Raw genomic sequence first — 14,242 nt, 5'->3', positions numbered from 1 at the left:
ATGACTTCTAAATAACATGGTTCAAAAATAGCTTTTTACAGAGTGCTAACAATGCTTGTCTCACTGAGGTCATCACACCCTGGTGAGTTAGAAGAGCTACTTCATTCCTGCTGAGCTAAATAACACACTGCAGAAGGTGGTAGGGGATGGCCCATTTAAAACGGGCCCCACTGAAATTAATTAAGATCAAATGAAGCATTAAATGGTCCTCATTTGCAGCTTAGACTATATGACTATCTAGAGTGACCACAGAATCCTGTTATCTAAGTGGAATTCCTCCCCAGTTAAAGTGGTCTTAAATATTTTGGGGAACAAAATGCATTTAATGGCTAGGAAAGGGTGAGATTTGGTAGGAAGGTTTAATTTAAGTTACTATTCAAAAAAGGGAAAAATAAAAGGAAAAAGAAAAAGCCTCAAATGCTTACAGAGAATGGTCATCTTTTTCTTATTTCATGAGTTCAAAAATTAAAGTTAACACATAGAACTTAATTCCAAACAGACTTAAGATGAGATTTTACTTTATAAGCCTGAGATACAAGATCATCTACTCTTTCTTCCTCCAGAAAATACTGGCTTTGTTTTGGCCAATTGTCAGCCCCAGGCAGCTCTAATAAATGTAGATGTAAAAGTTAGGTGAGGTGAGGAGCAGGAAAGAAGTGGGAGAAGGAGGACTGGTGCTAAGAGATGACATTTCTTGAACTGTAGTTAGGAAAAATTTTTCCACACAGAAAACAGACTCACACTAGGAACTGACAATTTTCTCAAATCTAAGGCTAGCAACACAGATTTCAAAATATGACAACATTCCTAGGACAGAAAAGCTCAGGGGGATGAATTATGCCTTACAGACAGGAATTTGCCCAAGGGTAGGAACAACGGAGTGTAGGTCTGTTGGACAGAATGCTGGTTTTAATGATTTAGGGCATGGTTTTCAACCCACGCCTCTGAATCAGAGGATCCTGAGAGGTGCTTCAGGGTTGCCAAAGACGACCAGGGGGATGAAGAACAGGCAGGGCTGGTCCTGCCTCACTGTCCCCAAACTCTGAAAGTTTGAAACCAGCCATCTCATGTATCACCAGATAAAAGTTGAAGAAACTGGGAAAAGGAGAGTTGAAAAAATCTGGTTTTGAACTGATGTGTTTTGGAAGACTGATATACAAGGTGATGTTAACTCAACCACATACAGGGTATATGCAAACAGGGGTAAGAAAAGAAAATACAGTAGAGCCGGAATATCTTTCAGAAAAGAGCAGAAGCAACTGTAGCTCAAAGCAGCTCTTTCCTCACTTGCATCTTCAAAGGCCACCAAATCCATTCACCTTGTCACCAGAATAGGAAAGGAAAATGTTTCTTTATAGGAAGGTAGAACAAATTGATAAGGAAAACTCAATTTGAGGGCAGAAATACAGAACAGAGAGGGAGGGCATTTAGGTTCTGGAAAAGTACTTTTTGCATAAATAGGCCCTGAAAGTAAGGATACTGTACCAGAAATGTGGTCCTAAAATGGAAGGACCCATCCTGAATAGAGTATGGCATTCTGTTTTTAACTAGCTTTATAACTAGCTACTTGACCTACCTTATGAGAGTAACACAAACCCAATGCAATCATTTTCCATCAAAGTATGTTTCACTTCATGTCACAGACAGTCTTGAGACAATGTGTGTTTGTAAGTCAAACTTTGGTAATACTAACATATACTTCAAAGGAGAAAGGATGCTCACATTACAAAAGTTTTCTTAAATAATAAGTTAATAATCCCCTAATTTACATATTTTATAAATCTGAATATTGTATATTACATCGGGCTTGGTTTTTTTCTTTAAGTGACAAATCTATCTTAGCAGTAGTCTTGAATAACTTCTCTACAAGTTCTGTATCTGCTACTTACTGGTTGTTTGGCCAAAATAAACAGGTTAACTGAGTCTCAGTTTATTCCTCTTTTAAATGGATATAATAAAATCTACATTTAAAGAGCATCCACTATGTGCTGGGCACTAAGGTATATAGGTACCTTATATACCACTTCATTTTACCCTTCAAGTAACCTTATGAAGTAGGGATTACTATCTTCATTCTACTGAGAAAGAAATGGAAACTTAGAGAAGTTAAATAATCGACTTAAAATCATCCAGCTAATGACTTAAAGAGATGGGAATACCAGACCATCTTACCTATCTCCTGAGAAACCTGTATGCAGGTCAAGAACCAACAGTTAGAACCTTATATGGAACAACTGACTGATTCAAAATTGAGAAGAGTATGACAAGGCTGTTTATTGTCACCCTGTTTATTTAAGTCACATCATGAGAAATGCCAGGCTGGATGAGTTACAAGCTGGAATCAAGATTGCTGGGAGAAACACCAACAACCTGAGATATGCAGATGACACCACTCTAAAGGCAGAAAGTGAAAAGGAACTAAAGAGCCTTCGATGAGCATGAAAGGGGAGAGTGAAAAAGCCAGCTTAAAACTCAATATTAAAAAACTAAGATCATGGCATCCTGTCCCATCACTTCATGGCAAATAGAAAGTGAAAAGATGGAAGCAGTGACAGATTTTCTCTTCTTGGCCTCTAAAATCACTGCAAATGGTGACTGCAGCCATGAAATTAGAAGACGACTGTGTCTTGGCAGGAAGGCTACGACAAACCTAGTGTATTAAATCCACGCACATATGGACACCTTATCTTTGACAAAGGAGGCAAGAATATACAATGGATTAAAGACAATCTCTTTAACAAGTGGTGCTGGGAACTCTGGTCAACCACTTGTAAAAGAATGAAACTAGAACACTTTCTAACACCATACACAAAAATAAACTCAAAATGGATTAAAGATCTAAACGTAAGACCAGAAACTATAAAACTCCTAGAGGAGAACATAGGCAAAACACTCTCTGACATACATCACAGCAGGATCCTCTATGACCCACCTCCCAGAACATTGGAAATAAAAGCAAAAATAAACAAATGGGACCTAATTAACCTTAAAAGCTTCTGCACATCAAAGGAAACTATTAGCAAGGTGAAAAGACAGCCTTCAGAATGGGAGAAGATAATAGCAAATGAAGCAACTGACAAACAACTAATCTCGAGAATATACAAGCAACTCCTACAGCTCAACTCCAGAAAAATAAAGGACCCAATCAAAAAATGGGCCAAAGAACTAAATAGACATTTCTCCAAAGAAGACATCCAGATGGCTAACAAACACATGAAAAGATGCTCAACATCACTCATTATCAGAGAAATGCAAATCAAAACCACTATGAGGTACCATTTCACACCAGTCAGAATGGCTGCGATCCAAAAGTCTACAAGTAATAAATGCTGGAGAGGGTGTGGAGAAAAGGGAACCCTCTTCCACTGTTGGTGGGAATGCAAACTAGTACAACCACTATGGAGAACAGTGTGGAGATTCCTTAAAAAACTGGAAATAGAACTGCCTTATGATCCAGCAATCCCACTGCTGGGCATACACACTGAGGAAACCAGAAGGGAAAGAGACACGTGTACCCCAATGTTCATCGCAGCACTGTTTATAATAGCCAGGACATGGAAGCAACCTAGATGTCCATCAGCAGATGAATGGATAAGAAAGCTGTGGTACATATACACAATGGAGTATTATTCAGCCATTAAAAAGAATACATTTGAATCAGTTCTAATGAGGTGGATGAAACTGGAGCCTATTATACAGAGTGAAGTAAGCCAGAAAGAAAAACACCAATACAGTATACTAACGCATATATATGGAATTTAGAAAGATGGTAACAATAACCCTGTGTACGAGACAGCAAAAGAGACACTGATGTATAGAACAGTCTTATGGACTCTGTGAGAGAGGGAGAGGGTGGGAAGATTTGGGAGAATGGCATTGAAACATGTAAAATATCATATATGAAACGAGTTGCCAGTCCAGGTTCGATGCACGATACTGGATGCTTGGGGCTGGTGCACTGGGACGACCCAGAGGGATGGAATGGGGAGGGAGGAGGGAGGAGGGTTCAGGATGGGGAACACATGTATACCTGTGGCGGATTCATTTTGATATTTGGCAAAACTAATACAGTTATGTCAAGTTTAAAAATAAAATAAAATTAAAAAAAATAAAATAAAATACAGGCTTTATTATAATAAAAAAAAATAAAAATAAAAATAAAAAGCAAAGACATCACTCTGCCAACAAAGGTCCGTGTAGTCAGGGCTATGGTCTTTCCAGTAGTTGTGTACAGATCTGAGGTTGGACTATAAAGAAGGCAGAAAGCTGAAGAATTGATGCTTTTGACCTGTGGTGCTGGAGAAGACTCTTGAGAGTCCCTTGGACAGCAAGGAGATCAAACTAGTCAATCATCAAGGAAATCAACTCTTAATACTCGTTGGAAGGACTGATGCTGAAGCTCCAATACTTAAGCCACCTGATACAAACAGCCGACTCCTTAGAAAGAACCTGATGCTAGGAAAGACTGAAGGCAGAAGAGGACACAGAGGATGAGATGGCTGGATGGCATCACCGATTCAATGGACATGAACTTGGGCAAACTTCAGGAGATGGTGAGGGACAGGGAGGCCTGGCATGCTGCAGTCCATGGGGTCACAGAGAGTCAGATGCAACTTGGAGACTGAACAACAACTAAGCTATGATTTGAATCCAGCCTTAATATCAAAGCCTATGATCTCAAACATTACACTGCCTCTCATATCATATAAATATTTGTACATGTGCAAGCTATATCCTAATCTCATAGGACTTTTAGAATAAATAAATGTATGTAGATATCATTATAAATGAAAACACTAAACAAATTAAGTGGATTTTTACCTGTATCTGGTTCTGGAAGAACAAATGCATTTAACTGAACTTCATTCTTAGGTAATGTAATCTGAACACTGTTTCCAGCAGACACCACCAGTTCCTTTATAACTGGAAAGGAAGTCAATACACATGAGATAAGAAATTAGGTCCAGACTATCTTATTTCTCTCCTTTCTTTTGTAGTCAAATTTCTTCCATAAACAACTTTCAGCTATTGTCTTCATTTCTTCTTTATTTATCAACTCTCTAATCCCTTGAAATGTGACTCTGCCCCACTTTTTCACTGAAAAGGATCTTCAGAGGTCATCAACAAAGTACTTTTAGCAAATCTAATAGCTGTTTCTCAACCCTCAACCTTCAGCTCTGTAGCATCTAATACTGCTGACTGCCTCCATCTTAAAGAACTCTTGGTTATTATGATACCATATTTTTCCACTTTCTTCCCTTCTTTCTGAGTTTTTCTCCACTGTATTTTAACTATGGTCCTTCCCTAAGCCCTCCTTATATAGTACTTTTCACAGAATTCAATAAATAGAATTTAGCTCTGTTTCATCATCTTTATGTTGATAAAATACATAAAGTTCCTCAAAGAAATGTTGACCACAGGGCCAGCCTTAATTCTTACCATTTCAACCGATATAACCACAGACTTAGATAATTCCAAGAATCTTAATTGGTCTTCCCTCTGCTAGCTCTCCCTATTCTAATCCATTCTGTCTTCCTAAAACACCTACTGCCAAAATTTTTCTAAAATACTCACCCACCATTTTACTCTCTTACTTAAGACCCCCACTCACACTTCATGCTTCAGTCCAAAGTTCTAACCTGGCATAAGAGATCCATCATCACTGGATTATATCATCTCATCCTTCCTACCCCTGATTCTGCCTCTAGCTATATTCATTTTCCCTCTTGGGCTCCATGGAAACCATGGTCTATGCTAGGGGACTTTGCTTAGAACTATTTTCTTCAACTGGGGTGTATTCTTACCTTATTATAAGTACAGTACTTTGTTTCTGGCTTAAAAGCCAGTCTTCTCTCCAAAAAAATCTTTTCAGACCATTTCAGTTCAAACTAATCTACTTCCTGAACTACTTGTGCATTTGGAACATCCCCATCAGCTAATAATTAGATACTATCTTTCGCTTTCACCAGCTACTTCATACACGTCAAAGTTTCTCAACGATGACGTTTTGGAGCGATTATTTGTGTGTGTGCTGAGGGTGAGGGGTATCCTGCACCCTGTAAGATGCTTAGTGGTACCGAACCCGGGCCTCCCGCAGCGTAGGCAGATGCCTTCCCGTCTGAGGCGCGGGGGAAGCCCTAGTGGCGCCCCAGTCACTACCAACTAACTCGGTGTCGGCAGCACCCCTCCTCCACAGTTGTAACATTCAAAAACGTTTACAGGCTTTTGAGAACCACTGATTATATAAATCTTATTTCTCTAACAATAACTGTTTATTTGGATGAGACCCAAGAACGAAGAGAGCTTAAAGCAAACAATTGGCTGGTTCATCCATATTCCAAGACTGGGAGGTGAAAAGGGTTTCCTACACAAATATGAAATTTGAGATTTATCTGTCTGCTTGGAAATACTGCATTCAGGGAGAAATGAAACCATCCATTATGGAAACTTCAGCATTTAGACACCCCAGGATGTGGAATAAGAACTGCTGAAGCAATTTTTCAAAAGAGGAAAAAAGAAAAGGAAAAAACCACTATACTCAGAGAAAGTATAATGGACAAAAATACAGCACAGCCCAAATATTTCACAATTATACCAAAAATCACAACCATCCTGCCTGAACACAAAAATTATTTTAATGCCGCAAGACTGAAACCCTAGATTTCATGTTATATTACCACCAAAGGAAACCTTAAGAAATTAAAAACTGGCAAAAAAATTCATTTTCACTGGCTTTGCTAAACCCTGTTGACTTTTTCAGGAGATAAGGATCAACTTAGTTTCCTTGATTAACCATTTCCTCCTAATATCTCAGAATGGAATTTATGAAGCAGACCTGCTGCTAAAGGAACGCTCCATATAATCCTTTCTATGACCTGCTTTAAAAATAAAGATGCAGAAATTTCTGGCAGTCCACTGGTTAGGACTTAGCACTTTCACTGCTGAGGCCCAGGTATGATCCCTGGTCGGGGAACTAAGATCCCAGAAGCCACGTGGTACGGCCTAAATAAGCATTTTTAAAAAAAAAATAAAGATGCTATCAAAATCAGAGACACAAATGTTCTGACCTATGATCTGCCATTCAGAAGGCAAACAGTTGTACAGATCCGACTTTCTTCCCAGTGGTCTCTGCTTGGTTCCCTGATCATTATTTAACTGAGTCTAGGCAGTGGAATTCTACTCTAGCAAGAGCCTCGTAAATTCCCATAGGTTGGCGCTTACTGAAAAAAACGATTGCAAGACCATGTACTATAATTACAGGGATACTAACTAATAGGATTATTTCTTTAATCTACAGTATTTATTAATAAAAGTCATGTCTCTGTCCTTTCTTCCCACTAAAAGGGAACACTTTGACCAAAATCTCTGTCTCCCCATTCTATCTACAAGGAGAGAAGCAAAGGGCTCACCTGGGTGTGGTGTGGAGGTGCTCTGGAAAGAGGCCTGGGGAGTAGGGGTGGCATAACTGTAGGAGGGAGCCACTGGCAGAGGGTGAGCAATCTGGACTTTCTCAGGGCTTTTTACTTGCTGAATGCTAGGAGTAGCACCGGGATCCTCTGATGCTTCACGCTGAACTGATACATCTGACCGACCAGGAATCTTCACACTCAGGTCTGTGGTTAAGGGATTAAAAATTGTGTCTGTGCTGTGGACCTAGAGAAATGCAAAAATTTATTTGAATAGGCAAGAGTTATACAGTCAGTTTTTAAGATAATGTCTCATGAAATAACTGCAAGTTAAATGTTTTGAAAAATTCAAAACTGCCAAAAATACTAAAGAAATTAATCTTACCACACAAATTGGTATTAAAAAATGTTGATATAAATGTTCCTAGTATTTTTCTCTCTATGCAAAAAGTTTTGCTTAAAACAAAGCAGTAATAATCGCTCCATGTGTACTTTTATCTCCTTTTCTCCCTTAACATTTATATTCAATCTTTCAACAAATACATATTAAGCACATATTATAAAGCAGGCCTGTGGATCCAAAACATAAATAAAATATAATCACTGTGCTCAACAAGTACACAATCTAGTGGGGGAGAAAGGACTAGAAACACAAGCCAAAATGGTCACTATACCTTTAAGAGCTATGACTGAACCAAAGAATCACCGTCAGAGTACTTCTCTTTCTTGGAGAGGAAGCATGTGAAGAAGGATAGTTTAATAAATAAATGAAGACCTTCTGGAGGCAGACAGTCCTGAGATGAGTTCTAAAGGGTAAACTAGACAAGAGGCTGAAGGGACAGATGCGAACAGCCAAAAGAAATGAGATTAACATGGCTAGGGTTGGGAAGCAAGGGTCATAAGCAAAGTGAGAGGCAGGGTGTTGAAACAGAAGGTAAGCTGGGAAGACAGTCAAGGGCCACACTATAGGAGACTGGGTGTGCTTAATCACTCAGTCACTGCCACCCCATGGACCACAGCCCCCCAGACTCCTCTGTCCAGGGGGATTCTCCAGATAAGAATACTAGAGTGGGTTGCCATGCCTTCCTCCAGGGAATCTTCCAAAACCATGGATTAAACCCAGGTCTCCCTGAAACTAACATAATATCATATGTCAATCAAAATTTTTTTAAAAAGCTGGTTCATGCCCTTTGCAGTGAATTCCTGCCTCCATCTCTAGGCTCAGACAACCACAGATTTGTTTCTGTCACCATTAACTAGTTTAGGCTTTTTTGGAATTTCATATAAAAGGAATCACATACAAACTATTTTTGTTTCTGGCTGCTTCCCTTCAACATAACATTTTTAAGATTCATATCATGTTATATTCACTCTTTTTATTACCAAGTAACATACTTCCCAGGTGGCACAGTGGTAAAGAATTCCCCTGCTAACGCAGGAGATGCAAAAGACAAGGGTTCAATCCCTAGGTCAGGAAGATCCCTTGGAATAGGAAATGGCAACCATTCCAGTATTCTCACCTGGAAAATGTCATGGACTGAGGAGCCTGGCAGACTACAGTCCATAGGGTCACAAAGAGTCAGATTCGACTGAGCACATGCACGCATGCACATGCACACGCACGCACACACACACACACACAGTCTACCATTACAGAGATAATACCAAAATTTGTTACCCATTCATTACTGATGGAGATTTACGTTGTTTTCAGTTCTCAGCTCTTATAAATAAAGCTGCTATAAATGTTAGACTAGAGATGTCTTCAAGAAAATTAGAGATACCAAGGGAACATTTCATGCAAAGATGAGCTCGATAAAGGACAGAAATGGTATGGACCTAACAGAAGCAGAAGATATTAAGAAGAGGTGGCAAGAATACACAGAAAACTGTACAAAAAAGATCTTCATGACCAAGATAATCACGATGGTGTGATCACTCACCTAGAGCCAGACATCCTGGAATGTGAAGTCAAGTGGGCCTTAGAAAGCATCACTACAAACAAAGCTAGTGGAGGTGATGGAATTCCAGTTAGCTACTTCAAATCCTGAAAGATGATGCTGTGAAAGTGCTGTACTTCTCCAGTGGACCACATTCTGTCCTCAGTGGACCATCAATAGGCAGACAGACTGAAAACCACAATCACAGGAAACTGACCAATCTGATCACACGGACCACAGCCTTGTCTAACTCAATGAAACTATGAGCCATGCCATGTAGGGCAACCCAAGACGGGCGGGTCATGGTGGAGAGATCTGACAGAATGTGGTCCACTGGAGAAGGGAATGGCAAACCACTTCAGTATTCTTGCCTTGAGAACCCCATGAACAGTATGAAAAGGCAAAAAGATAGGATAATGAAAGAGGAACTCCCCAGGTCAAGTAGGTGCCCAATATGCTACTGGAGATCAGTGGAGAAATAACTCCAGAAAGAATGAAGGGATGGAGTCAAAGCAAAAACAACACCCAGTTGTGGATGTGACTGGTGATAGAAGCAGGGTCCGATGCTGTAAAGAGCAATATTGCATAGGAACCTGGAATATTAGGTCCATGAATCAAGGCAAATTGGAAGTGGTCAAACAGGAGATGGCAAGAGTGAACATTGACGTTTTAGGAATCAGTGAACTCAAATGGACTGGAATGGGTGAATTTAACTCAGATGATCATTGTATCTACTATTGTAGGCAAGAATTCCTTAGAAGAAATGGAGTAGCCATCATAGTCAACAAGAGAGACCAAAACGTAGTACCTGGATGCAATCTCAAAAACAACAGAATGCTCTCTGTGCATTTCCAAGGCAAACCATTCAACACCACAGTAATCCAAGTCTGTGCCCCGACCAGTAACGCTGAAGAAGCTGAAGTTGAACGGTTCTATGAAGACCTACAAGACCTTCTAGAACTAACACCCAAAAAAGATGTCCTTTTCATTATAGGGAACTGGAATGCAAAAGTAGGAAGTCAAGAAATACCTGGAGTAACAGGCAAATTTGGCCTTGGAATACAGAATGAAGCAGGGCAAAGGCTAATAGAGTTTTGCCAAGAGAACACACTGGTCATAGCAAACATCCTCTTCCAACAACACAAGAGAAAACTCTACACATGGACATCACCAGATGGTCAACACCAAAATCAGACTGATTATATCCTTTGTACCCAAAGATGGAGAAGTTCTACACAGTCAGCAAAAACAAGACCGGGAGCTGACTGTGGCTCAGATCATGAACTCCTTATTGCCAAATTCAGACTTAAATTGAAGAAAGTAGGGGAAACCAATAGACCATTCAGGTATGACCTAAATGAAATCCCTTACGATTATACAGTGGAAGTGACAAATAAATTCAAGGGATTAGATATGATACACAGAGTGCCTGAAAAACTATGGACGGAGGTGACATTGTACAGGAGGCAGGGATTAAGACCACCCCCAAAGAAAAGAAATGCAAAAAGGCAAAATGGTTGTCTGGGGAGGCCTTACAAACAGCTGTGAAAAGAAGAGAAGCGAAAAGCAAAGGAGAAAAGGAAAGATATAAGCATCTGAATGCAGAGTTCCAAAGAATAGCAAGGAGAGATAAGAAAACCTTCCTCAGCAATCAATGCAAAGAAATAGAGGAAAACAACAGAACGGGAAAGACTAGAGATCTCTTCAAGAAAATTAATGATACCAAAGGAACATTTCATGCAAAGATGGGCACAATAAAGGACAGAAATGGTATGGACCATGGTATGGACCTAAAGGGGCTTCCCTGGTGGCTCAGAGGTTAAAGCGTCTGCCTCCAATGCAGGAGACCCGGCTTCGATCCCTGGGTCAGGAAGATCCCCTGGAGAAGGAAATGGTAACCCACTCTAGTATTCTTGCCTGGAGAATCCCATGGACGGAGAAGCCTGGTAGGCTACAGTCCATGGAGTCGCAAAGAGTCGGACACGACTGAGCGACTTCACAGAACAGAACAGAAGCAGAAGATATTAAGAAGAGGTGGCAAGAATACACAGAAGAACTATCCAAAAAAAAAGAGGAAAGACTACTAACATAGATAAAGAGGATAAATGTTACCATGACAGGGGTCAGTTTATCAAGAAGACACAATAATCCTAAACATTTATCTATAACAGAACTTCAAAGTCCAAGAAGCTAATCTAACACTAGGAGAGACAAATATATCTACAAAATAGAGTATGATATTTCATTCTCTCTCTAAATAATTGATAGAAATTAATAGAAAATAAGGATACAGGAAATCTGAACCACACTAACCAATTTGATCTGACATTTATATAACACTTGCCCAACAATAACAGCAGTATACATATTCATTTCAAGTGCACTTGGAACATTTACCAAGATAGACTGTATTCTCAGCATTGAAACAGAGTCTTAATAAATTTAAAAAGATTTAAGTCATACAGCGTTCACTGGCTACAACAGCACTAAATTACAACCAACAGTACAACAGTATCTGGAAAATCCCCAAACATTTGGGAACTACACAATACACTTCTGGATAATCCAAAAGTCAAAGGAATAAGCAAAATGGAAATTTGAAAGTATTCTGAACTGAATGAAACTGTAAACACAAATACCAAAATCTGTAGGATGTGGCTAAAACTGTACTTAGATGGAAATTTATAGCACGAAAATGCCCATATTAAAAAGAAACAAGTCTCAAATAAACAACTTCAGATGACACCTTAAAAAACAAGAAAAAAAGAGCAAATGAAACCCAAATTAAACAGCCATGAAATAATAAAAAATTAGAACAAAATGAAATGAAATAATAAAAATTAGAACAAAAATCAATAAGAGAGACAAGAGAAAGCAATAGAGAAAAAGAAATGAAACCAAGGATTGTCTTCAAGAAAATCTAGCCAGACTGATCAAAAGGAGGGAAGGAAACCATTTCTTATCCTTTTCCAGCCCTAAATTTAAAATCTAAAACTATAAAACTTTTGAAAGAAAACTTAGGAGAAACCTTTCTTAGATAGAACATCAAAAGCACGATCCATTGAAAAAATCGCTAGGCTCCTCAGTCCACAGATACCTCAATTTAAAAATTTTTTTAAAAAACACTGCTTACAGAATGAAAAGCGAGCCAGAGACTGAGAAAATATTTGTAAAACACATATCTGATAAATTACTTATATGCAAAATATATAGGTGTGTGTATATATATACACATAGGTATATGTATATATACACATATACATACATATATACACCTATGTATATATATATACATATACATATGAAAACAATCCAATTTTTTAAATGGGGGAAAACATGAACACTTTACCAAAAACATATGGATAGCAAATAAGAAAAGATGAACATGAAAAGATGTTCAATACCATTAGTAATTAGGGAAATGCAAACAAAACCATAATGAGATACTATTACATATCTATTACCATATCTAAAATGAAAAAGACTCATACCAAGTGATGGTGAGAATGCAGAGGAATGAGAACTTTCATACATTACTATGGGAATGTAAAATGGTACAACTATTTGGGAAATAATTTGGTAATTTCTTAATTAAATACATAACCTATGATATGACCCAGCTATTCCACTCCCTGGTATTTACCCAAGAAAAATTAAAATGTATGTTCATACAAAGACCACACAAATGTTCCTAGCAGCTCTATCTATAGCCAAAATCTGGAAAAACCCAAATGTCCATCAACAAGTGGATAAACAAAGTATGACATGTACATAGAGTGGGACACTAAACAGTAATAGGAAGGAACCAACTACCGATACATATGACAAGAATGAACATCGAGACACTACGCCAAGGGAAACAGTGAGACACAGAAGACTGCACGTTGCATGGCCCCGTTCACATGGAAAGTCCAGAAAAGGCCGATTTACACAAACAGTGGAGAGCCAGGGCTGGGCGAAGGCGTGGGGATGGCACAAGGGAAGTGTGGCTTGTCTGGGGCAAACGAGCACCAGGAAGTTCTGGGGGCTATGGAAATGTTAACTGGCTGTGGTTATGATATACAACTCTATGTTCTTGTGGTTTAGTTGTTAAGTTACATCTGACTCTTGGCGACCTCATGACTGTGGCCTCCAGGTTCCTCTGTCCGTGGGATTTCCCAGACAAGAATACTAGACTGAGTTGCCATCTCCTTCTCCAGGCAGTATTTCCAACCCAGGAATCGAACCTGTGTCTCTTGCATTAGCAGGCAGATTCTTTACCACTGAGCCACTTAGCCACAGAGGAAGCCATACAACTCGCTACATTTACTAAAATCACTGAACTGTACATCTAAAAGGAACGAGCTGCTGCTGCTGCTGCTAAGTCGCTTCAGTCATGTCTGACTCTGTGCGACCCCATAGACGGCAGCCCACTATGCTCCTCTGTCCCTGGGATTCTCCAGGCAAGAACACTGGAGTGGGTTGCCATTTCCTTCTCCAATGCATGAAAGTGAAAAGTGAAAAGGAAGTCACTCAGTCGTGTCCGACTCTTAGCGACCCCATGGACTGCAGCCTACCAGGCTCCTCCGTCCATGGGATTCTCCAGGCAAGAGCACTAAGACCCCACAAGTTGTGCACCACAGCCAATAAATAAATAAATAAACCATTACAAGAATGTACAGTTTCTCATGTGTCAAATTATATGACAATAAAGCTGTTTTTAAAAAGTATGGTGTCGTGCTCGTTTCAGTGGCATGGTGTTCACAGAAGACCAAAGACTCTATTCAGTGTGGCTGGAGTGGAAAATAGAAGGCAGTACCAGAAGAGTCATTCATCCAGCCAAAAATGTATTACCTATTGGACGCACAACATCACGTTCCCCTCATTAGACTGCTTCCACTTTTTTATTAAATAAAT

At 39.3% G+C, this 14,242-nt stretch overlaps 1 protein-coding gene across 4 annotated transcripts in view; it reads right to left on the bottom strand.

The window, feature by feature from the left end:
- Positions 1 to 14,242, bottom strand: part of KIAA0319L (KIAA0319 like) — a 98,635-nt gene that overhangs the window by 33,871 nt on the left and 50,522 nt on the right. For all 4 annotated transcript variants that reach the window (XM_006051563.3, XM_006051564.3, XM_025289107.2 and 1 more), the window contains 2 exons: positions 7,410 to 7,653; positions 4,822 to 4,923 (listed from right to left, as the gene is read on the bottom strand). In XM_006051563.3, coding sequence (XP_006051625.2) covers positions 4,822 to 4,923; positions 7,410 to 7,653 — 346 coding nt within the window. The remainder of the gene's footprint in view (positions 1 to 4,821; positions 4,924 to 7,409; positions 7,654 to 14,242) is intronic.

Source organism: Bubalus bubalis, chromosome 6 (assembly GCF_019923935.1).
Source record: "Bubalus bubalis isolate 160015118507 breed Murrah chromosome 6, NDDB_SH_1, whole genome shotgun sequence".
NCBI lineage: Eukaryota > Metazoa > Chordata > Mammalia > Artiodactyla > Bovidae > Bubalus > Bubalus bubalis.
This window is presented reverse-complemented; position numbering and strand designations above follow the sequence as displayed.